General features: G+C 39.0%; 3 protein-coding genes, 1 long non-coding RNA gene and 1 other non-coding gene across 5 annotated transcripts; 2 read left to right on the top strand and 3 right to left on the bottom strand.

Moving 5' to 3' along the window:
- Positions 1 to 1,559: 1,559 nt before the first annotated feature.
- LOC141622557 (small nucleolar RNA R71) lies at positions 1,560 to 1,666 on the bottom strand. Its single transcript, XR_012533012.1, has one exon. It is a non-coding gene; the product is annotated as a small nucleolar RNA R71 (small nucleolar RNA).
- A 1,245-nt stretch (positions 1,667 to 2,911) lies between these two features.
- Positions 2,912 to 3,862, top strand: LOC141650910 (uncharacterized). The gene has a single exon (XM_074458695.1). It carries the CDS (start codon positions 2,912 to 2,914, stop codon positions 3,860 to 3,862), a length of 951 nt encoding a protein of 316 aa, XP_074314796.1.
- A 2,193-nt stretch (positions 3,863 to 6,055) lies between these two features.
- On the top strand, positions 6,056 to 6,628 carry LOC141650941 (uncharacterized). The gene has a single exon (XM_074458696.1). The coding sequence runs from the start codon at positions 6,056 to 6,058 to the stop codon at positions 6,626 to 6,628; it is 573 nt and encodes a 190-aa protein (XP_074314797.1).
- Positions 6,629 to 10,708: 4,080 nt separating this feature from the next.
- LOC141597402 (uncharacterized) lies at positions 10,709 to 11,426 on the bottom strand. Its single transcript, XR_012522780.1, has 3 exons — positions 11,219 to 11,426; positions 10,865 to 11,029; positions 10,709 to 10,764 (listed from the first exon to the last, which is right to left on the bottom strand). It is a non-coding gene; the product is annotated as an uncharacterized LOC141597402 (long non-coding RNA).
- Positions 11,427 to 23,740: 12,314 nt separating this feature from the next.
- Positions 23,741 to 24,490, bottom strand: LOC141650957 (protein FAR1-RELATED SEQUENCE 4-like). The gene has a single exon (XM_074458697.1). The coding sequence runs from the start codon at positions 24,488 to 24,490 to the stop codon at positions 23,741 to 23,743; it is 750 nt and encodes a 249-aa protein (XP_074314798.1).
- Positions 24,491 to 26,596: the final 2,106 nt, after the last annotated feature.

The raw sequence follows: 26,596 nt of genomic DNA on the forward strand, positions 1-26,596 counted from the left end.
TTGTATTTCTTTAGACAGTATTGGATTTCGGATATTGTAAACCTTGCATTTTTACATTACTTTAATAAATGTGCTCAGTTCAGACGCTTTTGATATGTACTAACCTCGGGTAACCGAGATGGTAACGCGCCTTCATGGTAGGGTGGTCCTAGTAAGGCACCTTGGTATGAGGGGGTGTTACACCCGCGGACGCAGTTCCCGAGGGCCTTGTCCACAGATACGTTCCCTGAATCTCATGAGCATATTTTCCAAAACTGTGATTTTACCAGGAGATGCATGAACCTGTTGCAACAGAAGCTTCAGTTCTCAGTCCCTACAAATGATATTATCAGGTGGTTTTCTGCTGGCAGATGTAAGAGTGTCCTACAAAAGTTACTTGCTGGAGCCTTGTATGTTGGAGTCATTCATGCAATTTGGATGGCTAGGAATCGTGCTAGGATTCATCAGTCAGTTATTCATCCAAAAGTCCTAGTGAATCAAGTTTGGAAAGAGGTAATTGAGAGATAGAAGAGAAAGAATAGAACTCCCTTGAGATCACTGGATACTCAATGGCTGGCTAAAGTGTCAATGTAATTCATTAGTTTTTCCTTACTTTTTTGAGCTGAGCTTGTACCCGGAACATTGTATACCTATTTTTTGATTAATATATACTTACCCTTCACCAAAAAAAAAACTTATCCTCATCATACTCATTTATCTTTCTTTAGTTTAGTTTGTATTTTATTTTGTTTAAGGTAGTGTTAGTATAATAACCTCATCCTTTTATTGTCGGCTTAGCTAAGCTATAGAATTAGAACAATTAGTAGTCTACCAACTCCTTATGGAATCGACCCTCAATTTTGCACAACGATAAATCGTGCACTTGCGAGGTATAATTTGATAACCATCAAGTTTTTTGGCGCCGTTGCCGTGGAGTTCGGCAAGATATTAATTGTTTTCATTCTATTTTAGACTAGGTCCTTTGTTACTAATCCTTTATTTCAAGTGCTTAGGTCTTTTGCAAAAGTAGGCGACAAAGAAGAAGTCAACCGACATATCCTATTGATCTTGAAATTGAAGCTACGACAAGAAGGCTTAATTCTCTAAGAAGAAGGGGTTTTCTAGACACACCACCGGTAGAAGAAAGTGATCAACAAGAGACTATTGAAGAGTTCGAGAATCCTTTTAGAGTATTTGAAGAATCTAACACAATGGTCGCGGTTCCTATGCGGGATAATTTGGCTCCGAAAAAGTTGGTGAATCCAAGTATTGTTAAGCCACCTATTCAAGCCAATAATTTTGATGTTAAGGCTACCTTGTTACAACTAGTCCAAGGAAACCAATTCGGAGGGGGAGCCACCGAAAACCCCAACGAACATCTCAATGAATTCTTGGATAGTTGTGACATGTTCAAAGCAAATGGAGTGTCGGAGGATGCCCTCCGCCTTAGGCTCTTTCCTTATTACTTAAGGGGGAGTGCTAAGGATTGGTTAAAGAGTTGTGAGCCCGATTTTCTTCGGACTTGGGATGATGTCTCCAAGGCCTTCCTAAACAAATACTTCCCATCACAAAGAACCGCAAGGATCAAGAGTGAGCTTCAAGGCTTCACTCAACAAGATGATGAGACCCTTTACGAGGCATGAGAAAGGTATAAGTGACTCCAAAGGTTGTGTCCTCATCACAGGATTAGATATGATAAGTTGATCAACAACTTTTACGAGGGGTTGAGCAATGAAATGAAGATGAACCTAGATTCCGGCTCGGGAAAGGGGGCATTAGACAAAATTGACCACAAAACGGCCAAGGAACTTATTGAGGAAATGGCTTCCCGAACTTTTCATTGGAATAATGATAGGCACAAGAGGAAGGGGAAGTCAACCGTTGAGTCGGCCAACAATGTTGAGGTTAAAGGGTTAATAGAAGAGCTCAAGCAACAAGTTGCCTTGATGAGTTGAAGCAACACTTCTTCTATTAGGAACCAAGTCTATTCTTGTGAAATTTATGGAGATCAAGGGCACCCACCCAATGAGTGTCCTTTGATGATGGGAGAGGCTATCATGGAGCAAGTAAATGGGATTTGGGAGTCAAGCCCGGCGAAGCAAGCCTTCAACAACAACCAATACCACCCGGGAATGAGTGACCACCCAAACTTCTCTTATGGCTCACAAAATGTCCAAAACCCAACCTTCCAACAAAAATACAACAACCAAACTTTAAAGCGCAAAATCCGAATACAACATTAAACCAAGGTCCACCGGGCTTCCAAGGAAGATCCTTCCAATCAAGACAACAATTCCAACCACTCAATCAACCAAAAAACCCACCATTCCAACAAAATTCCCAACCATTTCAACAAAATTCTGAACCCTTTCAACAATCCACCCAGCCAAAGTCAAACATGGAGCTCATGATGGAGCAATTGATGAATTCTCAAAACCAACTCGTCAACACTCAAACGCAATTCATCAACCATTCCACCCAAAAACAAGAGGAGGCAACCTCATCCATCAACTAACTTAGGACCCAAATGCAAGCCTCTCAAAGGATGACGGACAACCAAATCTCCCAATTGGCTTCTCAAGTGAGTCAATTACAAGCCTCAAGTGGGAAATTTCTAGGTAAAACCGAAGAGAATCCGAAAACCATAAATGCTATTCATTTGAGGAGCGGGAGAGAGTTGGAGGACCGAGTATTCATCAAGAAAAGGAAGAGTAGCAAACCGGATGTTGAGGTTGAACCACCCAAGGTGGTTGAATAAAAAGAGATTGAAGATGATCTTGTGGAAATTGTTGTGGAGACTCCAAGGGTAGTTGATGAACCCACAAAGATTGTTGAAGAGCCCAAACAACAAGTTGTGAGAACTTATGTGCCACCCATTCCTTTTTCACAAAGGTTGGCAAGGGCAAAGCTTGAACAAAAATATAGAAAGTTCATGGACATGATGAAGGGAATCAACATTACCATGCCCTTCATTGATGTCATCAAGGAGATACCAAGCTATGGTAAATTCTTAAAGGAGTTGATTTCCAAAAAAAATGCCATGCAACCATCCACGGTTAATTTATCCAAGGAATGTAGTTCCATTCTCATGAATGACGTACTCCAAAAGCTTGAGGATCCGGGGAGCTTTTCCATACCTTGCAAAATTGGAACCGTGCATATTGAGAGAGCCTTGTGTGATTTAGGGGCAAGCATTAGTCTTATGACTCTCAAGATTTTCAAGAAGTTGAGGGATTATGAGCTCTTTCCAACAAGAGTTTCTTTACAACTAGCGGATAGATCGGTAAGATATCCCATTAGTCTTGTGGAGGATGTCCCACTCAAAGTGGGAAAACTTGAATTCCCATGCGATTTTTATGTGATGGACATCCCCGAGGACTCAAACATTCCAATTATATTGGGGCACGCTTGTCTTGCTACGGGGGGTGCCTTGATTGATGTGAAAAATTGGAAGCTATCCCTCCAAGTTGGTGAAGAAAAGGTGGAGTTCTATTTGAACAAGGCTATGAAGGAGCCTCTGGAAGAAAAATTTTGTTACATGATTGATATGGTAGAAGAATGGGTTGACATGAAAAGGGTTGAAGAAGACAAGGGTTTACAAGGATTCCTTGAGGGCAAGGTAAAAGATTGCAAGGAGCACCGGGAGTATGCTTTGGCTATGGAAGCAACAATTGAAGAAGACCCGGACAAGGAATTTGAGAGCTTGAGAAGGAATGGTAAAAAGGAGGAGAGATCCATGCCTCCTCAAGTGGAGTTGAAACCTCTTCCCTCTACTCTCAAACATGCTTTTCTTGGCCCTAATGACACTTACCCTATTATTGTCAATAGTGCACTCAATGACACCGAACTTCAAAAGTTACTTGATGTTGTGAAAAAAATTTAAGGATGTCATTGGGTACTCAATTGATGATATCAAGGGAATTAGCTCTTCTTTTTGCACTCATCGTATTCACTTGGAAGATGAGGGTGCATATCCTATTGAGCCTCAACGCTGCCTTAACCCCGCAATGAAAGAAGTGGTAAGGAAGGAGGTGTTGAAGCTCTATGATGCAAGCATTATTTACCCTATCTCCGATAGTGCATGGGTGAGCCCGGTACATGTTTTACCAAAGAAGGGCAGGGTCACGGTAGTCACCAATGACATGAATGAGCTAATTCCAACAAGGATCACAACCAGGTGGAGAATGTGTATAGAATATAGACGCCTCAACAAGGCGACTAGGAAAGACCATTTCCCCCTTCCTTTCCTTGACCAAATGTCGGAAAGACTTGCCCAACACTCTCACTTTTGCTACCTAGATGGGTTTTCCGGGTTTTTCCAAATCCCGATTCACCCTAATGATCAAGAAAAGACCACTTTCACATGCCCATTTGGTACCTTTGCCTACAGGCGCATGCCCTTTGGGCTATGCAATGCGCCGGCCACATTTCAAAGATATATGCTAGCTATATTCTCCAAATATGTTGAGGATATCATGGAGGTGTTTATGGACGATTTCTCCGTCGTAGGCACCTCATTTGATGGATGCCTAGCTAATTTGGGTAAGGTCTTGAAAAGGTGTCAAGAAACCGGTCTAGTCTTAAATTGGGAGAAATGTCACATTATGGTGACATCCGGGGTTGTTTTGGGTCATGTTGTGTCAAGTAAAGGCTTAGAAGTGGATCCAGCCAAGATTGAGGTGATCAAAACTTTACCCCCTCCCACAAATGTCAAAGGAGTTAGAAGTTTTCTTGGGCATGCCGGGTTCTACCGGAGATTTATTAAGGATTTTTCTTTGATTGCCCGACCATTAACATTGTTACTTGGCAAGGATGTCCTCTTTGAGTTTACTAATGAGTGCTTGAATGCTTTTAATAGGTTGAAAGAAGCTCTCATCACTGCTCCAATTATGCAACCTCCCACTTGGGGAGAACCTTTTGAGTTAATGTACGATGCTAGTTATGTAGCGGTGGGAGCGGTGCTTGGAAAAAGAAAGAATGGTGAACTTCATGACATATATTATGCAAGCAAAACCTTGGATGAAGCTCAAGCAAACTACACCACCACCGAAAAGAAGCTCTTGGCGGTCATATATGCTATGAACAAGTTCCGTTCTTACTTGGTGGGCTCTAAAGTAATTGTACACACCGATCATACGACATTGAGGCACTTGCTAATCAAGAAGGAATCGAAACCCCGCTTGATCCGGTGGATACTTTTTGTTCAAGAGTTTGATGTTGAAATAAGAGACAAAAGGGTGTGGAGAATGTAGTGGCCGACCATCTCTCCCAATTATCCCATGAGAATGTGAAGGATGGGCTACCGATTGATGACTCCTTGCCGGATGATCAATTATTCGCACTTGCTCTAATGGATGTCCCTTGGTACGTGGATTATGTCAATTACTTGGTATCTGGGATCATCCCACATGGTTATGACTCCCATAAGAGGAATAAATTCTTCCATGATCTTAAGCAATATTTTTGGGAAGAACCATGCCTTTACAAGTCTTGTGCGGATGGGATAATTAGAAGGTGTATACCAAATGAAGAAGTAAAGCCCATAATCTCTCATTGCCATGACATGCCAAGTGAAGGGCATGGTAGTTCAAGGAAGACCGCCGCAAGGGTGCTCCAATGCGGTTTTTATAGGCCTACTCTATTTCATTATGTGGCAAGCTATGTCAAGGGATGTGACAAGTGTCAACGAAGTGGAAACATTTTAAGGAGGCACGAAATTCCCGCAAACTACATTCTTGAAGTTAAGTTATTCGATGTATGGGGGATTGACTATCAAGGTCCTTTTCCCTCATCCCATGGGAATGAGTACATCCTTGTCGCGGTTGATTATGTGAGCAAATGGGTTGAAGCTATCCCAACGAAGACTTGTGATGCAAAGTCGGTAACAAAACTCATGGAAACAATCATATTTCCAAGATTTGGGGTTCCAAGAATTGTGATTAGTGATCGTGGAGCGCATTTTCGGGAAAAGACTCTAGATTCTCTTCTAAAGAAACATGGGGTGCAACACCGGCGTAGTCTTGCCTACCACCCACAAGCTAACGGACAAGCCGAGATCTCAAACTGAAAGATTAAGATGATTCTTGAGAAGACCGTGAGCCGGTCAAGGAAGGATTGGTCAACTAAGCTCAACGATGCATTATGGGCTTACCGGACCGCTTTCAAAACACCAATAGGAACTTCACCGTTCCGGTTGGTGTATGGAAATCCTTGCCACTTACCGGTAGAATTGGAGCACAAAGCACATTGGGCAATCCGACTTCTCAACTTTGACTTGAAGAGTGCCGGAGAAAAGAGACTTCTTGACCTCAATGAATTGGAAGAGTTTAGGCTAGAGGCTTATGAGAGCTCTAGGTTGTATAAGGAAAGGACCAAGCAATTCCATGACAAGGCTATTATACGGAGGGAGTTCAAGGTGGGAAATTTGGTTCTCCTCTTTAACTCAAGGTTCAAGCTATTCTCGGGGAAATTAAAGTCAAAGTGGTCGGGACCCTTTACCGTGGTCCGCGTTTTTCCCTATGGGTCGATTGAAATATCCGATGGAGACCAAGCTTTCAAGCTAAATGGACAAAGGCTTAAGCATTACATTGCCGGAGCACCCATCATGAAGAATATAAGCTCCATCGATACTTACCTTCTCCATACTTGATTGTAATTCATGACTTCGTCGAGCCTACAACATAAAACAAGGGCGCTACATGGTAGGCAACCCATGCAATTTGTATATAGCATGCATTTTAGGTAGACAATGAGAGATTTGGAACCACATTTTGTCAACTTTGGATTGGTGACGGAGGTCACCATTGAAGAAAACACGTCTTATTTTCGTTTGACCCGAAATCCCGACATGATGTGTCGGCTTAATTGTGGAAAACACGAGTCCCAAGGTCAAACGAAAAGTCTTGATTTTCGAGTTAGTGAAAATTGAACAAATTGAAGGAAAACTGTTGAAAATGAGCTGATGAGTGGGTTCTGCCGGTAGACCGGCAGCCGGTGCCTCTACCGGTACCGAGCCCAAATTAATTTGAAGAAAATTGAAGATGGGATGTGTTCTACCGGTAGGCCGACAGTCGGCTCACCGGCAGGGAGCACATTGGTATTGCTGAACACTTGAAAAATTGAAGAATGAAGATCAATGAGCGTGTTCTGTCGGCAGGCCGGCAGCCGGCTGGATACACATCAAGAAGTTGAGAAAGCTGAGTAAAGTGAGTGGAGGAGTGTTCTGCCGGTAGGCCGGCAGCCGGCTAACCGGCAGTACACACATGTCAAAGGGTAAAAATGAGATGGGGGAGTGTTCTACCGGTGGACCGGCAACCGGTTCGTCCACCGGTAGCGAGAACAAACTGATTTGAAGGAAAATTCGAAAATTGAAAAAAGGGGGGGCGTGTGCTCAGCCGGCAGACCGGCTGCTGGTCTGCAGACTGGCACAACACATCACCAGATCTAAATTAAAATACGACACACCCCTTTATTTCCTCCATTTCGCCTAATTCCTTCATTCTTTCTCCTTCATTTTCCCTCAAAACACACTCTAACTCCCTCTAATCTCAACCAATCTTCAATCAAACTTCACCAAATCCCCTCTAATATTCAATATGGTGGGAAGGAGAACAAGAGCTGAGGTTGCACAGGCTCAAAAGGAGCTTATTCAGCGCGCCGCCAACGATACCAACCCGGACCCGGATTTCCCATCGGTAGAGTTTGCCACCCAAACTCAGAAAGGTAAGTTTATCCTTTTCAAGAATCGTCCCCTTACCCCTACCAAGTTTTTACATCATCCGTCTTTATCGGCCCTCGGGTTAGCTAGGGAGACGAAGGCTCTTTTAACCGGAGTCGGGATGAGGGGGATGTACCTTATGCATGAGTATACTTATCCTAGGCTTACTTGGGAATTTCTGAGTAGCTTGAGAATTAGCAAGCATCGGCAGACGAACATGGTGGCTACTTTCAGCTTTCGTCTTATGAACCGGGACCATACAATATCCTTGAGCCGGTTGGCTAACATTTTTGGGTTAGAAAATGCCACATCCCATAACCCTCCCGCTACATTTCATTAATCCCGAGTTTGGAAGGCCATATCCGGCCTTGATGATGCCGTTGGGGTAAAAAGGGCCGCAATTAGTTGCCACAACCCCGTCATTCGGGTTTGGCATAGATTTATGGGGTGCACAATTCTAGCGGTGGATGAGCCGCGGGTATTTAGGACCAATGAACTTGAAATTTTGGGGTCCTATTTGTTTACAAAACCCACCACCTTCAAGATTAATGTGGCTCACCACCTTGCGATTCATTTGTAAAAAATTGCCAATTCTCCGAGGCAAAAAGTCCCGATCCATGTGGGTGGCATCATCACCCGAATTGCTCGATCATTGGACCGTCCGGTGGACCTTTCCACCATGAATTGGGTGGCGGGGGATACCTATTTGACTAAACATTACTTGACCACAAAGCTTGAGTGACTTAAGGTTAACCCCCTTGACGGACGTGATTATTGGCAAATCAAGTACCGGAATTCAATCCCGCTCCCCAATGTCACGACAATTAAAATTGAACAAGAAAAAGATGACTACCTCCTCTAAATTGAAGCGGAGGCACCCAACGATCAACCTCCCTCTAACCCTCCACGTCACTACTACATTGTGATCCTGTAGCAACACTTCGCTATTGTTGCATAATGTTGTATAAATGTTGCTTTAGAGTTTATGCAACACTTAATGAAGTGCTACATAAAGTCTTGTTGCATTAGCTCATTGCAACACTTAATGCAACACTTTTCAAACTAAAGCAACACATTTATAAAGTGTTGCATATGTTATGTTTATGCAACGCTTTTTTCAATTTCAAAGGCAACATTTTTATTTGCTAATGCTACACTTCTTGTGAAAAAATAGCAACACTTCCTGAACTAATGCAATACTTTTCATGTTGAAAAGCAACACTTATAACAAACAAATGCGACATTTTTATTTTGTAAACGCAACACTAGTTACGTCCAATAACAACACTTGTAATAAAAAAATGCAACACTACTTTATCCAAAGACAATACTTAATTGTAATTCTCAATAATTGTGCATTCAATTGCAAATCATTCCAAAATTGCAATAGATTCAGTCTCAAAATGAATGTCAATTACATTTCCAAAAAGAATCAAAAGTAGAACTTCGCAAATGTTTAAGTAAAAAAAATGTAGCAAATGTTTAAATAGAACAAATGAGTAACGATTATTATATTAAAAGTCTTCATTGTTGTACTTTGGACCATATGTATGTTGCCACCCGAACAAAAAATCAACCCACAGCAAAATAGTAATACCTCAAATGCAACCTGTAACGTAAAAAATGGAACACAATTAGATTTGAGGATCGCGGAATATTTAAATAAGCACAAATCATATACTTAAGCATGGATTAAACAACAACGTTAGTTATTGGAAATGGAAGTAGAAATAAAAATGTCTCCATTTCATGTTTACTAATCATAGCTCTCTAATGTACAAATTCACAATTGTCCCAAGTAAAAAGTTAAAATAGAAGAACAGTGGCTCAATAGTAAGAATAACAATGAAATTAAAGGGTTATGGTTGATCTATATTTTATAGAGCAAATACCTTACTATAGGCGACACACATGGATTTCATAACCCAATTCCCTCTGAAGCACTGCAAAAAGAAGCACATATATACAGATACTAGTATAAACCAAAAACTCGGATATTCGACTTTTATCATGGATCGGAGAAAAAGTATTTATTTGCAGACCTTCTTTTGCCCAGGCAATGCAACAAGTTTCTTCTCACTTATGAAATTACAAGTTTTAGAATGTCCCACCTACATGTTTTACAGTATACAACCATTAGTATAAACTGTTATACAGGCAAAGAATCCGAACTCAAAGGTAACTAGAGAAGCATAAAAGTGAAACCACTCACTGAGCATTAGCATCCAAAAGACCAAAACTGAACTTATGGATAGAAAAATTGATGTATAAATTTGAAAAAAAAAAAAGATGAGAACCCACCCACCTTAAAAGGACCACTAAGATGAATGTAAAAATGGGAATAAATCAGACTATAACCGATGCTAGTGAATGCACACATTTACAACAAACATAGTCGACAAAAATCAGTATAGTAGAAGAGCATGTGAGATAGGAAAGTCCAAAGATAGCAGTATAGTTAGCTAATTCAATATAGAACCTAACTAAATAAGATATACGGGATAGGAACTCACCTTATACTTATCACAAGAAGTACCGACAATAAGCACTGACCAAAACTTAGAGTTGTCGAAAATAATCGAATTAAGAATCTCGTCTTTTCTAATTATGGTGTCAATAACATCATTCAGGTGATCCCAAAGTATAGAAGTACTCCTAATAACTTTAGTTACATGTAAATTTATAATGGTAACGAATTATGCTACAATAATGTAACATAGTGAGCACAATAATTAGAGACTCTCTTCAAATTACATTTGCTTTAGTTACCATAGTTTTAAGTCTAGCAAAGTAGGTTAAATAACAACACTCCATAAAGTGCAAAAAAACTCAACCAATTAAGTTGAACAAAATCTCGTCTAATTATACAATGATGCAAACAACTGCATCTTTTGGAAGTAAAACATCCTTAAGACCTTACACAATATGAAACAGCATAAAAGGTAGATGAAATGAGCTATACGTAGATGCAATTAACAGTATTAACACACAAAGAACAAAATTGATTTAGATATACCGTTCTCGGTTAGCCTTGCATTTGTGTTCTGCCCCTTATATGGAATCCACGTCTGCAACAAAACCACAACAAAAACAATCAGCAACTAAGAAGCTACATTGCAACAAGAAAGCATCAAAATTCACAGCATAGAAGATGAGAGCGATGATTACTAAAAAGAGATAATCCCCATGTTTAATCAACTTCAACCTGCCACTAATCCTCACAGACATATACTGAGTAGGATGAATGGAAACATTATCCTTCATATGCATGACCTGCGCGCCCTCCGGCTCGCTCCTTCGTCAATTTGCACTTCTCATTATGTTATGTGAACCCTAATTATATTCGCATCAATCACAATAATACAAAAATCAATATGCTGAAAACCTATCAAACTACTCAAATACAGGAAAACAAATCAAAGACGCAAGCAATTAGAAGAATTAGTAACAAAAAGGTGAAGATAAAACAAATGATATAAGAAAAGTAATTAAAATACAGACGATAAACGGGTTAAAAGGGACCTGAATTTGTCGATGTGAAAAGGAGCGTGTTGAACATCGTCGAGACAACTACCTTTTGCGCCATCGTCGATGGCAAAGGACTCTAAATCAATCAGCGATAATAATAATTGATAGTAAAAATTAAACCAAGATCTTAAAAAAGAGGGGAAATAATTGAGTAGAAAACCCTAGATGTTAAAAAAAGGGAAAATAATTAAACCTATAGTGTGTTAAGTATAATAGCGGAAGGAAGAGAAGAAGAACCAGTGAATAATGAAGGTCGGTCATGGCGTCGAGCACGAGAAGTCCCCTTCTTTCATATGTAGTGTTGGTAGTGGCGGAGTACATCACCAGTGAGAGAGGGATTAGGTTAGAGTAAAGAGTGAATGAGTGATAGAGAACGGAGATCTACACGGATGATTTATTTTAAGTCAATTTTGGGGAAATTAATAGACATCAGATATTGTATAGGTCCGATGTTATTTAAAATGGACATCAGTTTTTAAGTTGAACCGATGTATATTAAATTATATAGACATCGGTTTTTTTAGATCTCTGATGTCTATTATTTTGTACATCGGGTTTCTAAAACTCTGATGTTTATTAAGTGATGTCCATAACGCTTTTTGTAGTAGTGAGTGTTGCTATTGTTGCTTAAAGTGTTGCGACAAAATGCAACATTTGTGTCAAAACGTTGCATTTATAACAATACAATGCAACACTTCTCTTAAAGTGATGCCCTATATCAATAAAAGCAACATTTTTGAATAAAGTGTTGCATGATTAACTAAAATGCAACATAAAAAACAAAGTGTTGCAGATGAAATGTTGCATTACATCAATTTTTGTAGTAGTGCGTGTTTATTCGAGGGATAATTGAGCGGCCACTCCTTCAACACTCCTTCAACACTATGCCGCAAACCCATCAACCCCCACCTTGGCAATTCCAACCCGGTGAGGGATCCTCCTCGGGTCAACCTTCCTACCCTCCCTTACCACCTTTCCTTACCGAGTGGATGGAGAGGATGAACATTTCTACGGCTAAGGCCGCGAGCGAGAGAGATGTGTTGGGGCGGAAGTTAGACCGCATCTACTACGACCAATCCACCGGCTCCTACCCGATCTACGATGACTTTTGTAGATGGGATTACGTCCCCTTTGATGCCCCGCACCCTTCCTACTTTACATGGCCCGACGGGAACTATTCTAGTGCGGATGGGAAGATGATTCACGGGGTCTTAACCTCCAACCGAACTACTTCTCCGCTCCTATATTCCCTCTTAGGCCCGAGCAACAACCGGAGGGGCATAACGCCCATTTGGTGGGGGGCATCCGCCCTTACTTTGCTAGTGACGTGGGTGCTTCGGGGTCCGGTGGCACTTTTGTGAGGGATTCCTCTACGGGAGGTGACGGTGGTGTGATGATGATGAGTTGAGACTTCACGGAAGGTCTCTTGGGTACCGGCGGTAGTGGAGGTGACCACACTTTCAACCCCGACGACTTGATTCAAGTCTCCGAATTTGGAGCCGGAGAGAATGAAGATGATATGGACTCCGAGTCTTGAGGGCCGAGTTGGTGGCCCAACCTACTCCCGATTCAATCCAAAGGACAAGTATGTCTCCCTCAAATCCAAACTCTCATTCATATTTAAATTCCGCATGCATTTAGTGTACTTGTATCATATGTAGATTAGTCATGTTAAATGCATTTATATACTTTGCATTAGATTTCATTTCTTGTACAAATTGTCACATGTAGCTTGCATTCATATACTTTAGTTGTATTGTTATTCGTTTCTTGCATTTAGATTAGAGCATGCATTTCATCCCTATAAAAAAAACCAAAAAATATATAACAAAAAACACAAAACACGTATTTTAATTCCCGAATATCCTCCACACATTATGCACATAAATAAGTGTGGGGAGGGGATTCCCAAAAAAAAAAAAAAAAAACAAAAACATGCTCTTTTATTTCTCTACTTGCCCTCCCATGTTTATAAATAAGTGTGGGGAGGGCCTAAAAAAAAATTCTCTCAAAAACTTCAAAAATATGCATTTTAATTTTATTTATTTTCCTCCACACATTTATTTCCATTTGGAAATTATGAAAATAAATAAGTGTGGGGAGGAATTTCATATATTTAAAAATACCAAAAACATGTCCTTTTCATTTTCAAAAACAAAAAATACCAAAAATATGTTATTTTGTTTTCAAAAATTAAAATAAATACAAAAATATGTTGCTATCTTTTTCTTATTCACTCCCTATGCTTTTGTCCATTGAGGACAATGTACATCTCAAGTGTGGGGAGGGAAATATCCACTCTTGTGAATATTTGTTTCTATTTGTAAATTTGGTAAAATTTGAAGAAAATGCCTAAAAATTGAAAAAATTCAGAAAAATTACAAAAACATTGCATTGTATATGTATGTTGTTTGTTGGCTAACCTTTGGCATATGCATTGACCGTTTGAGGCAAAAAGGAGGCTAGAAGACCGCTTGGTATACACGTTCTTATCTCTTTCTCCTTTTCCATTCTCTCTCTTTTCATATCGTTGTATAATATGGAGGAGGACGGGTTTTTTGTGCCTTGGATGTTCCTTTGGGGAACTATTGGATTGTTGGTGTTTATGTGCTGTTAGGCTTAGCCAACTTGTTGCATGTCTCTATTCTTGTTTTGTTCGATTTTCGCATGCATATGTTCTTGTATATACATGTTTTTCAATTTCAAGTTTTGCATCCGTTTGTAAATAAAGGTTTTTAAGAAAGAACATGGTCTAGGAAGGGAACCAAGTACCTCCATGATGAGCTATGTTTCCGATCGTGCCTTTCCCCTCCCCGTGGCTTGCACATGTGACCTCTTAGTTAGCCGAGGGAGGTGGGCTTGGACAATGAGTCTAGACCGATCTTGTGAGACCTAGGACCGTAGACTAGACCTAGGGCTCGACTTAGCCACTCAAAGGTGAAGGTAGAGCCTCCTAGGGTGGGTACATGCATACCCCACCCTCATCTAGGTTTGAGAGTAGGCCTCCTCGCAAAGCGTGTTACATCAAGACGCATAAGTGTGTCATTTCGTCCTTAGACCATGATTTGCATTTCATTTTTGTGCACATATTATGAAACAAAATCTGTTTGTATGAACCTCACATAGCCAAAGTAGCTTAGTTTCGTCCCTTGCATTGATTTCCTTTTTGATTCACCACTCTGAGCCTTAGCCTATTCCTTTTTGGCATACCCACTAAAAGAGCTACATCCCGAAAAACACCCCTCCTTAATCAAGAATGGGTCGTGATTTGTAGAAGTGTCTAGGTGGTGGAGTCGGAATTTGGTGATGGACGAAGTACAAGTCCATTGGGTCAAAATTTAGTCTACATTTGGTGTTGTATATAAATAAGAGGTTGAAATGTCGTAATGAAAAACAAAATAGAAAAGTGAAAAAGTTTTGAAAAATCCAAAAAATGAGTTGTGTTATGTATATATTATCAAGAAAAGAAAAAGGCAAGCAACACCCTCCTCATCATTTAACGGGGTAGAAAAAGCCGTTGCTAAATAAAGGGGCAATTTGATGTTTTTCTAAAATGAGTCGGGTTTACACAATTTTTGCATGACTTGGGAAACCGGGTTATTGTTAGGGTGTAGACGTTACCATTTGTTGAAATAAGAGGAGTACTTCCAAATTTTTCCAATTTGAGTTGGGTTTATGCAATTTTTGCATAGTTTTGGTCGTCCATGCTATGTTAGGGCATAGACGTGTCTCATGTGTTGCAATAAGAAATGGGTTACGATGTGTCAGTAATTCTTGATTTGAACTCCCCATATCCAAACGGTGCTTGCACCAATCCCGTTTTGTCCTACTCCCTAGCCCCGTTACAACCCTTGTTTCATATTGTGTGCATTATGCCATTGTTTGCATTTTAATGGGCATAGGACGGTCATACACATTAGATTGCGGGCACGTTTTCGCTAGTCGAGTTAGGAGAGTGATTTTGGTTACTTTTTGTCACAAAAATCACCTTGTTCTTTCATTGAGTGACGAGTGAAAACCGTGAGGATGTCGTTGCCTAGGTCCCCTAAGTCATGGGTCTCATGGTTAAATCTCGTGTTGGTTTTGTAATTCTCGGCGGACTTACCTATTTCCCCTTACCCCGCTCTTGAATGTGTTTCATGGGCATTGGTCACGCTAGGGTTGCTTGAGCCATGCTTAGGGGGTTGGCACCTCCGTTGGAACTTCTGAGACGGTACTCCCGACCCCGACCATGTTTTGTTGTTTGAAAATCCGGCCACTCAGATGAGAAAAGTGGACTATTTTTGTTAGATGTATTCTATTGCTTGATTATGTGCTTTCATGATAGATGCATCGCAATTCTGTAGCAAGACCCAACTTGCCTTGCAATAGGGCACTTTTCCCTCATGAGTGTCAAATTGTGAGTTGAAGGGGCGTTGAGTGCGCTAATACTCGTTGGGCTATTAATTTAGAATAATTGAGTGATGCTTATATTGTGCACACACTCTTAGTGCTTACTATAATAGTCTCTTGTGTATTAGCTATGGACTTACTCGAGGACGAGAAAGGTTTTAGTGTGGGGAGATTTGATATGTGATTAGTTTACGCCATTTCACTTCCCGTTTCTCATGCTTTTTGCCCTCTTTAGCACGTTTTTAGCTCACTCTCGCCCATGTTTTGCCCTCTATTACATGTACCTCGATATTATGACTCCCTGTACTATTTTGTAGGGGATTAGCCTTGAAAAAGGGAAGACGGAATGAAAGCCGAGTGAAGGAGCTAGCTCGTCTAAGCTTGAGAAGAAAAGGGGTTGAAAAAGGCTGAGAAGTGTGTTATGCCGGCAGACCGGCATCCGGTCTTGCCACCGGCAGAACCCCCCTCCCCCCAAGACACTACCAAGAGAAAAGAAAGGGAGCTGAAGGCTGTGTTTTGCCGGTAGGCCGGCAACCGGTCCACCGGCAGAGCACATCACACAAGTTGAATTGGAATTTAGAAGAGATTAAGCATTTGGCCTTGCTACCGGTAGGCAGACCGGTAGCCGACCCACCGGTAGAGCACACTGCCAAGAAGGATTTGAAGAGCTGAAGACTGTGTTCTACCGGCAGGCCGGCAGCCGGTCCACCGGTAGAACACACTTGCCAGTTATTTTCCAAGAATTTCAACTTTAAATCAAATGACCTCGCTACCGGTAGGCTGACCGGCACCCGGTCCACCGGCAGAACGCATCAAGCTGCGGATTTGGGCTTCTTTTCTCTTCTTTTCTAAATCCAATGAAAGACTATAAATACCCCCTCACTTAACCATTTGTACACACAACCCTAGATCTAATTTAATTTCCTTTTCCAAGTTTGAACTTTGTTAATTATAATGCTAATCTTTCCCTAGTTAGAACAAGTTCTTCAATAATTACATCATATTTAGTGCTAGAAATTGGGTTGTAAGAAGATTGAAGGTTCCTCCTTTCTTATTTTCAATCCAAGTTCCTTTCTTTGCTATTAAGTTGGTATAACTTCTCTTCCTAATTTCATTTGTTTACATTTTGCTTTTCTCTTAAGTTTTATTTAGTTGTTTATGTTAGAATTCTACTCTTTGTTGTTTGATTGATGTTATTCTCTCTCTTGTTCATCTTTTCTTTGTCCACCATTGTTGTTTACCTTCAAAGGTTGAGTCTTTGAGTTACTTGTGTTAAAGATTGTGTCTTTTAGTTTAATCCTCATCCATTCTTAGATTAAATTGTCTTTCTTCATAATTTGTGTTGGATTATTGCATGATTAGTAGTAGAATTTATTCTTCCACCATGTTTATGCTTAAAGACTCCATCTTTGTTGTTTCTTTTGCCTTTAGAAACATGATTAGTGAGTAGTCTTCTACTAGGACTCAGTTTGACCCTACATGAGTAATTTCACTAATTGATTCTAATAAAGGCTAATTGTTTGGGGAAACTGGTGAGGGTAGTTTAGAGGATTGACTTGTTTATGGGTCATTTTTGGGTAGTGTTGATTTGTGACCCTTGTCCACCAACGAGAGTTGGTTAGGTTGTAAATTGGGTACCCGGAAGTTGGTCCTATCACTAACCTATGTTGAGACCGAAAGGGAGAACCAAGGGAGGGTACCTCTAAACTAGCGTTTGAAATCGACCTCCGAGAAGAGGAGTGGGATGACCCGGAATACGATGAGTGCTTAATGACCTTGACCAAATTCTTGACCACCTTGGAAAAAAATGCTTGTTTTTGAGGTTTTTAGGTGTTAAGTTGGGGATTCCGACCTTCAAACCCGAGAGGGGGGTTGGTGGGTAGTGCTAGTATCCTACTTCGAACCCGAGAGGGGGGTCTTAGGCGAATTAGATCCATCTCCTCCTTTCCTGTTTACCTAAATGATTACGTTAGGGATTTAATACGTGGAATTATGAATTGTTGTGGGAGAACCGAGTTCTAGGCCTTTTAATCCCTTGAATTACAACTTATCCTCATCTTGCTCATTTATCTTTCTTTAGTTTAGTTTGCATTTTATTTTGTTTAAGGTAGTGTTAGTATAATTACCTCATCCTTTTATTGTCGGCTTAGCTAAGCTATAGAATTAGAACAATTAGTAGTCTACCAACTCCTTGTGGGATCGACCCTCAATTTTGCACAACGATAAATCGTGCACTTGCGAGGTATAATTTGATAACCATCAACAAGTTTCAACCTCATTTCGTCAATCGCCAAGGTTTACACAAGACTCACCACCAGTGTTTACACCTCCTTCCTGTCCATCACCTGATCCTTTGACCCCACCTGAATTCCCACTACTTCTTAGCTCAGAATCACAAGAAGATGTTTTGCAAAAGATTGTTGATGATGCTTTAAATATAAATGTAAATGTGGAGCCACTTGAAGTTGTACCACTTTCTTCTTTGCCCCCAAATGAACCCACACATATACAAAGGACAAGGGGTAAGAGGGTTAGAGTTCAGACATAAGCTTTTCGATCTCTTTTCCTTCAAAGAAGTATCAAACTTGACGGCAAGGTGAATAAAAATGAGAGAGAAGCGGTGGACTATGTTTTTTCAAAATTTTCTGATGAAAGGTTTGTACACTTCTTCAAATTTGTTGCTAGATACATTCCAAAGAATTCTTCGATACAGTTATTACTTTTCTTATTTTCTTTTCTCATTTCATTGTGACTGAATCATTATGTATGCAGTGAGATCCTATTCAAAATTGGTACAGAGCTTTCAGTTACTCGGGCAGATTTGAAGATGCTAGTATCAGGTGATATAGTACCTAAACAAGTGATACATGCCTGGTGTTGCGTGTTGAACAAATGTGAGACAATTAGAGCACATACTTCACCTTCTAGGTTGTATCTCCTACAATCTGCTGAACTAAGTTCTCAAATTGATGACAATTTTACTGGGGTAGCTTTGGTAAGTATTTACATCTTTAACTTTTCAGTATGGTTTTGTGATATAGACATTTTTTAAGAACAAATATTATACAATTACAGATCTTTGTACCAATAGCTTCTAAGAAGCCATTTGCAATGTGTTTCAACTTCCTAACAAAGAAGTTGGAAATCCTGCATTTGATGAGGCCAGAAACCGTAAATTATGCACCAAGTATTGAGTCTACGGTATGCACATTTCAACCTACTTGTTTTTTATGCTATTGTACTATATTAATATTATATGCATTTTGAGAACTGTTTTAATTTATATATGACATATGCAAAAAAAGTTTGTTATTAGATGCTTGGTCAATAAAATGCCGTCGATAGTAGATGTCCGTGACATGAAGCCAGAGGAGATTATTCTGAGATCAAATCTTGGTAATGGAAGTGATACAGGAATTTACCTCATGCGGTTGTTGGAGAAATACAACGGAGAAAGAAGGACTTGTGTTTTGGGACTCCAAGATGTAAGCTGCTTTACATTCCTTTTCCTTATTTATTTACTCCTATGTATAGGATAAGCATAAATCAACTTTCCTTTTCCTTGTTTGTAGAACAACCAAGTTAAGGTTTTTGGTACAAGGGCATGCTATGAAATGTTGTCTTTTGCTGGTAATCAAGACTTCCAAAATCCAAGAAAGAAACCCACAGGTGCCACCAAGAATACCCGGCAACGTCAATTGTTAGACACAGAAATATTGGGTCGGGTAATCAATGCCCGCAAGGAAGACAAGTAATTTCTAAACTTTATGATCTATATATTTGCTTGATTTGTGGTCTTAGAAGTTGTGCTAATTGTATTAGTTTTAGGTATTTGGATGAGATTATTGTGGCCACAGAATGGATGAATGTCTGCAGAAACGCAATGAAAAGTTTACAAAATCGTCATTGGATAAGGGATACGGTGAGTATATAAACATTTTTCATTTATATCTTATATTCCAATATGATCAAAAATTTGTAACACTATTACATTTGTAGGTGATTGACATGTTTGGTGTGATGTGTACATATAATCGACCAGATATTCTGTACTTGCCTTCAACGGTGAAGGTTGGTATCTAAGCAATACATTTTGAATTTATGTTTTACTTTTTCATATTTACTTCATTTTTGTGAGGAAACTATATGCCATCTGAACTATATTCAAATTGAAAAACCAGATGTCATATATTTGTCAGTATAGTTTATTAACTTATTTTGTTAAATTGTCTAATACTACGGTTTTATGTGTCTTGGAGTACTCTATCGAGTAGGGCTTACTCTGCCGAGTAAGTAGTTTTTGACGCTAATCAGTAGTCTGCCTGTAGGGTACTCGATCGAGTAAGGGGCACTCGATCGAGTAAGTCGGTTAACGGGTGATTGCGACGGGTTTGTTAATAATGCGGATTAATATATAATGTTTCGTCATCTTTTTCCTAAAACACTTTTAATAACCTAAATCACACAAAGAGAAGATTAAATTTAAGTTGCTCCATTCTCATCGCATTATTAGCAAATTCCGGAGCTAAGAGTGTCGGTTTTCGTCGCTCTTTACATATTCGTGATCCTTGCGTCAAGGGTAAGTCTTACTTATCATTTATATCATTTGGTTAATGTTGGTTAAACCCTAATTGAGTGATTTGGCGGTTTTTGGTGGTTATGTGGTTATAGTAGTAATAATATGTGTGTATGTATAGGAGGAGGGTTCGTTGAGGAGAGATTCTGAGTCAGCTGCTTGGTCGTCTGATTTCGTGTTGCTTTCCAGGTAGGGTTTCCCTACTCAATATTAGTTACATAATGTATGGTGATGTTTGTTGTGATTAGAGATTGATTGTATTGTTGAGTTGTTAGACGGTTGTTATTTTCATACTGTTGATTGGTTTGTATCTGTCTGTGATCTTCGGGGCGCGTCCCTGGCTGAGTGAAGTCACTTGCGGGAGTGGCTTCACGCCCTTGGTTCGCCCTCTGTGGAACCCGCCACGGGAGGGGATGTGCACATTAAGGAAACTTGAGTTTATCGCTCAGTGGTTGATGAGCGGGGATTTGGTGGGTACGGCTGCGGTCCCCCAGTGGCGGTGTGGAGTACTTGTTGCGATGGGTACTCTAGCAGGACTACACACTTTAGTGTGTAGTAAGTTGTGTGGAGATTGATTATGGAGTTTGGAGGATTGCTGTGTTGTTGAGCTGTTTATGTACTTATTTCGTTGTGGATTGGTTGGGTGTAATTAGTACTGACCCCGTTTAAATGTTTTTAAAAACTGTGGTGATCCATTCGGGGATGGTGAGCATTTATTGAGCAGGTATGATATGACGCATATGGGATAGCTGGGATGAGTCATCACGTGGCAGTTAGAAGTCTTCTGCTGTGTCAGACGATGTTTTGTAGTTTTGATAGTTTTATCAGTAGACCGTTTTGAGTACTTTGTATTTCAGTTTAACAGTTTTGGAGTTGTCATGTAATCACTTTAAATCATATTTACTTTTAAGTATGTTTCCTTATTGTCTTATGATTATCATTGTCTCGGGTAACCGAGATGGTGACGTTTCCATACCTTAAGTGGTCCTGGTAATGCACTTTGAGTATAGGGGTGTCATAAATTGTCAGTATGCTAAGCCACAATTAAAGGTTAATGTGGTAAACTTTGTTTGGTGCCCTCATTTTAAGATGCACTACACGCCAAAAGATGGAGCAACTATTGAGAAGGTAAATTTACTAATGTCCAAACTATAAAAATATATGCATAGATTACTAATTACCATGTATATCCTAGTTACTTACCTATGTAAATCATTTTGCTTTTATGTAGGTGTTTTTCACAATTGGCAAAGATAATAACCATTGGTTAGCTTGTTTGTCTAACCTCAAGGAGGAGAAGAACTATATTTTGGACTCTCTCAAGACATATTGGAAAAATGATAAGAAGCTGTGGAGGAATATAATACATATGTGGAGGATATTGTATGGTCGCCATTGTTTATTTCAATTCAGTCTAAAAGTCACAATCTAAGATATTCATTCATATTTTGCTGATTGTTTGTCGTTCACAAATAGACAATGTTGCAAATCAGATATCCAGCAGCAATGGTTACAAGCGGTTCAAGGCCATCAGCTTGTTTCCTACTGAAATCAAGGATGTACCTCAGCAAGCAAACACGTTAGTTTGTTTTATATTTTTATTTCATTTTGCATAATGTTACTTATTTCAATATCATTTTCAACATCATACGTTGTTTGAATAGTTTTAACTGTGGATTATATGTGATGAAGTTTCTGGAAGGTGCAATGTTCAATACAGATTTATTTACGGACAAGAAACACTACAAAGTGAGTTTAATGGACTTGATAATTCATATATTTTTATCTTAAATTTTCTGCCATTTTATCTTAAATTTCTGCCATTTTTGTTCTGCAGGACTTGATTACTTATCGACGAGAAATTATGTTGTGGCTGATAAAATGGGAGAAAAACACTTCTCAGGTACTCTTTCTCTATTTTTATTTTTATTTGTCATCTTAGAAGTTACTAGATACACATGCTTGGGCAGCTAGATATATACACGTATCTGGGTAGCTTGATACACTTTTTTGATCTGCTAGATACACTCCTTCAGGTGCCTACATACACTTTTTTGGACTACAAGATACACTCCTTCAGTTGGCTACATAGCCTTTTTTGAACTGCTAGATACACTCCTTTAGTTGGCTACAAACACTTAAATAAGTCACTAGAAACACTTTTGTCTTAAAGTTTCTAGATACACCTTCTTACACATCCATAAGTTGCTTTTAAGTAATTCAAGCTCATGTCATTCTTTTTTAAATATCCAGGCGATTTTTCAAGATGGTTGATGATGAAGAATATTGGATCAGTTTTTTTAATCAAGCCTCACTTCAAAGGGATTCGCCATCAGTTTCACATTTTCATGTCAATATTGGTTTTGTACTTTGAAGAGGTTGATTAAGTTGGTTAACTATGTCTAGTATTTCGAACGTGAAACCTAGATAATTTTTTGATAGTGTATGGCGTAATAGTTATTGTTTGATTAAGTTGGTAATGTTTCAATCCAAGGGAAATACTTGTTAAGTTTGCTACTCTTCATGAGGGTGTTATTCCTAATTGTGATGCTCGGATTTCAATGGTATAGTTAAGGAAATAAGTTTGAACATCTATGGGCAGCTAGATACACTTGTTTGAACTGCTAGATACACTCCTTCAGTTGGCTACATCTGTTTCGTTTAGTTTACATAAATTTCTAAAAAGAGATGACGTGTTTTCCTAGTTTCTATACACAAATATAAAATGAGGCATTGTAACCATACACCTTTTTGGACTGCTAGTTACACTCTTTCAGTTAGCTACATACACTTTAGTCAGTCACTAGAAATACTTTAATCACTAAACCTGAGCATTCAAGCACGTCAGCCCATCTCTCTATTGAACACAACGTATACACTAACACCCTCTATACTCCACGAGTCCATAATCAGTAAAAAAACAAAAAACAAAAACAAAAACAGCAGCCTAAAAAAAACACAAATGATTTGCGTGGAGTAATTTGAGGTTCAAGAGTTTATTGAAATGATGTTGAATCCTACGTTTTGGCTTTCTCAATTTTTCAGAATCCTACTTTTTTGAGCTGTTAGATACACTCATTCAGTTGGCTACATACACTTTTTTGAACTGCTAGATACACTTTTTCAGTTGGCTACATACACTTTTTTGGACTGCTAGTTACACTCATTCAGTTAGCTACATACACTTTCTTGGACTGCTAGTTACACTCCTTCAGTTAGCTACATACACTCTAGTCAGTCCATATCCTTATTCAACACAACGTATACACTAACACCCTCTATACTCCACGAGTCCATAGTCAGTAAAAAAACAAAAACAAAAAAGCAGCCTAAAACATATTTAAAAAAAAAAAAGTTGAAGGTCATACAAAACTAGTCTTACATGAACCAAATAAACCAAAAACCTACTGAAATCAGTTTCAAGTGAGTAGCATAACATTACAAAGCATAACATAGATTGTTTTGAGTGACATCTACAAATCCCACTGAAATCAGTTTCAAGGGAGTCGACTCGGGCAATTTCTACTATCATGGTTACTGATTTCACCTCAAGCACGACATCTCCTCAGAGGCTTTGCATTTTCCAAAACTCTTTTTTCCTTGTTTGATGTTATCCTCTTTCCCGATCCCTTATTCTTGCACTTCTCTGGTGGTAGAACAGTAGCTTCAGTTGGTATTTTTGACCCAAGAAGCATCTCAATCTCAACTTTCTTATCTTTTGACTTCCCCGACTTAACTAAAATAATCAACTTTTCATTGAAACTCTGGAGCAATTGAAATAGCGCATCAGAATGTTTCTCATTATCCTCAACAAGTGAGACTGCAGTAAATACCTCCGACCATAATTCACTTATATTGTTTTGGCGGCTTTCGATTGACACACAATCAGCTAGGACAGATTTTCCAACAACATTAGAAAGAGGGTGGGAGGTTACAGATTTGCTCCATCTAAGTGCTAAATACTCTTTAGGTATATGATCAAATCCCCTATCCTTCAACACCCATAAAATATGCCTACAGAGTATCCCGATTATTTCAAACATCTTACAAGAACAAGAAAATTTATTATCACTTAAATCAACTTTGTATGCCTTGTCTTTATCACTATCAATTATTGAAATATGATCATTCTCAGAACCAGTCGTGTTTGGTGATGGTAAATGGCCACAAGTATAACATGCTGCTTGGACTTCTACTTGGAAAATATAAAATATGACGATTGTGTAAAATTCAGAAGCTTGCTTTTCTAAATGAAGAGGGGTTGTCAATTTTGGATAACAGTTCTTATCATCAGCCATTACCTTAGAATATTTCTATCTCTGAGCATCCATTGCTGTTTAGAACTGCATCCAAAACTCGACGAGTGTGACATGTGGGTTGGTGAAGTTTCTAAAGAAGCTATTTTCAGACTCTGACCTTGATGTTGTGCACAAAATCCCCGCCCAAATATGTGTATCTAATGTAAGCATGAATCCAAAGAGCACGGTGCTTAAACATTTTCTTCAACCACTTGTTATCACAAAGCTCATATGAGGAAATTATCGAATTCCATTTTGATTCAAATTCTTCTGGAGTGATCTCTACATTCCAAACAACTGAGTTTATTTCCTTCAAAAAAGTTGTGTCTTGGGAAATCGATGGACCAACCTTGTCAGGCAACTTCTTCATTATATGCCACATACACAGTCGGTGGCGTGTTTTGTCACCAAACACACCTTTAACAGCTTTTTTGATGCCTCTACATTGATCAGTTATTATAGTATTAGGATAGCGATCACCCATAACCGTTACAAAAATTTAAAACAACCACGAAAATGATTCTGCATTTTCGTTTTGTATCAAACTCGCTGCAAAATTAACGAAACCTTTATGGTTATCAACACCCGTGAAAGGGACAAACACCATTTTATATTGGTTGAAGTTATAAGTGGCATCAACAGAAACGACATTACCAAAAAGGGTATAACTTTTAAGTGATATTGGATCTGCCCAGAAAAGCTTAGTTATTCTGCTTTTATCATCCATATCAAAGTCAAAATAGAAAGATGGAGACATAGCCTTTTTTTGCATGAAGTTCTCTATTAACATCTGGGCATCATATTCTTTGATGTATTTCTTAACATCCCTTGAAAATTTTTTGAAATCTTGTAAAGAAGCACCCACATTTTTGTATCCTTTCACATACTGTTTGAACATCCTAAATATCTGCACCGGACCATGGTTTACATGGGCATTATCCATTATCATTTTTTTTGTGAACCAAGTTTAAATCCCTACATGGTTTCAGATGTATCATAGTTGTTGGCGTATTCATAGCATGTGAGTGAAGCTCAATAAAATCATAAATCTCATATTCACCCGTCTGAATTCTTCTAAAACTAACTTTAGCCTGACAACCAATTCGCGTAAGGGTCCTCTTCCTTTTTGTACCCTTATGATTACTTTTACCTTATTTATTACACACACACCACTTGTGTGTAATAACCCCATCAACCAATTTTGTTGAGCCTAACCTTGTAAGAAACCCACGAACCTTGGCATATTCCTCGTAAAAATGTATGCCTTCTTCCAAAGTTGCAAATTTCATCCACAATGCTGGTTTTAATTCTGCTGAGCATCTCGGCAATCCAACTATTGGATTATCAAAAACAACTTCTGGGGTGGCTACAACAACATAAAAAACAAAAGAAAATGATTGTAATTTGATCCGTTACAACCTACTCAAGCTTATTAGACAATTAAATAATTAATAAAAATCTACAATTTAATACCTAGTACATTGTTGGAAGAAAGTTCATGCGGTGCATTACTGACAAGTAACTGATCTCCTTGTGAATTACTTGAAGACGCTTGGACATTAGAAAATTGTACAATGTCTGCACAGAAAATCAATATCTGAGCTCAGGGAAAGAACTCAGTTTACATCATAAGCAAGAAGAGTGGAATCAAACAGAATCCCAAAATCAAATAGAATCCCAAAATCCTGGAATCAACTAGGATAAATGTTCCAAACAGAATCCCGGAATCAAAACAAGGCCTTAATATCTAAGTCGATGAATACGGAAACTCAGTTTAATTTCAATTAAAAGGATCACCCCCCCCCCCCCCCCCAGACAAGGGCAAGCCAAGATGAGATGGAAATCACTGAGTAACCTAAGTAATACTCCCTCCATTTTCACAATCATACATTTTTTCATATTGACAGAAACACATCTTCAACTACCTAGATACACATAACTTTTAAAAGCAACATATTTGGTGTCTCAATTAGCAGCAAAAAACAAAATAAGGTATCGCGATATATTAATCCCCTTCCCCCCTTCAAATTAAATGTAAAAAACATTGGTTTAAAGACACATTCTTACATCTACATACATACACATCTTTAACTTGCTGGATACAAA

Source organism: Silene latifolia, chromosome 1 (assembly GCF_048544455.1).
Source record: "Silene latifolia isolate original U9 population chromosome 1, ASM4854445v1, whole genome shotgun sequence".
NCBI lineage: Eukaryota > Viridiplantae > Streptophyta > Magnoliopsida > Caryophyllales > Caryophyllaceae > Silene > Silene latifolia.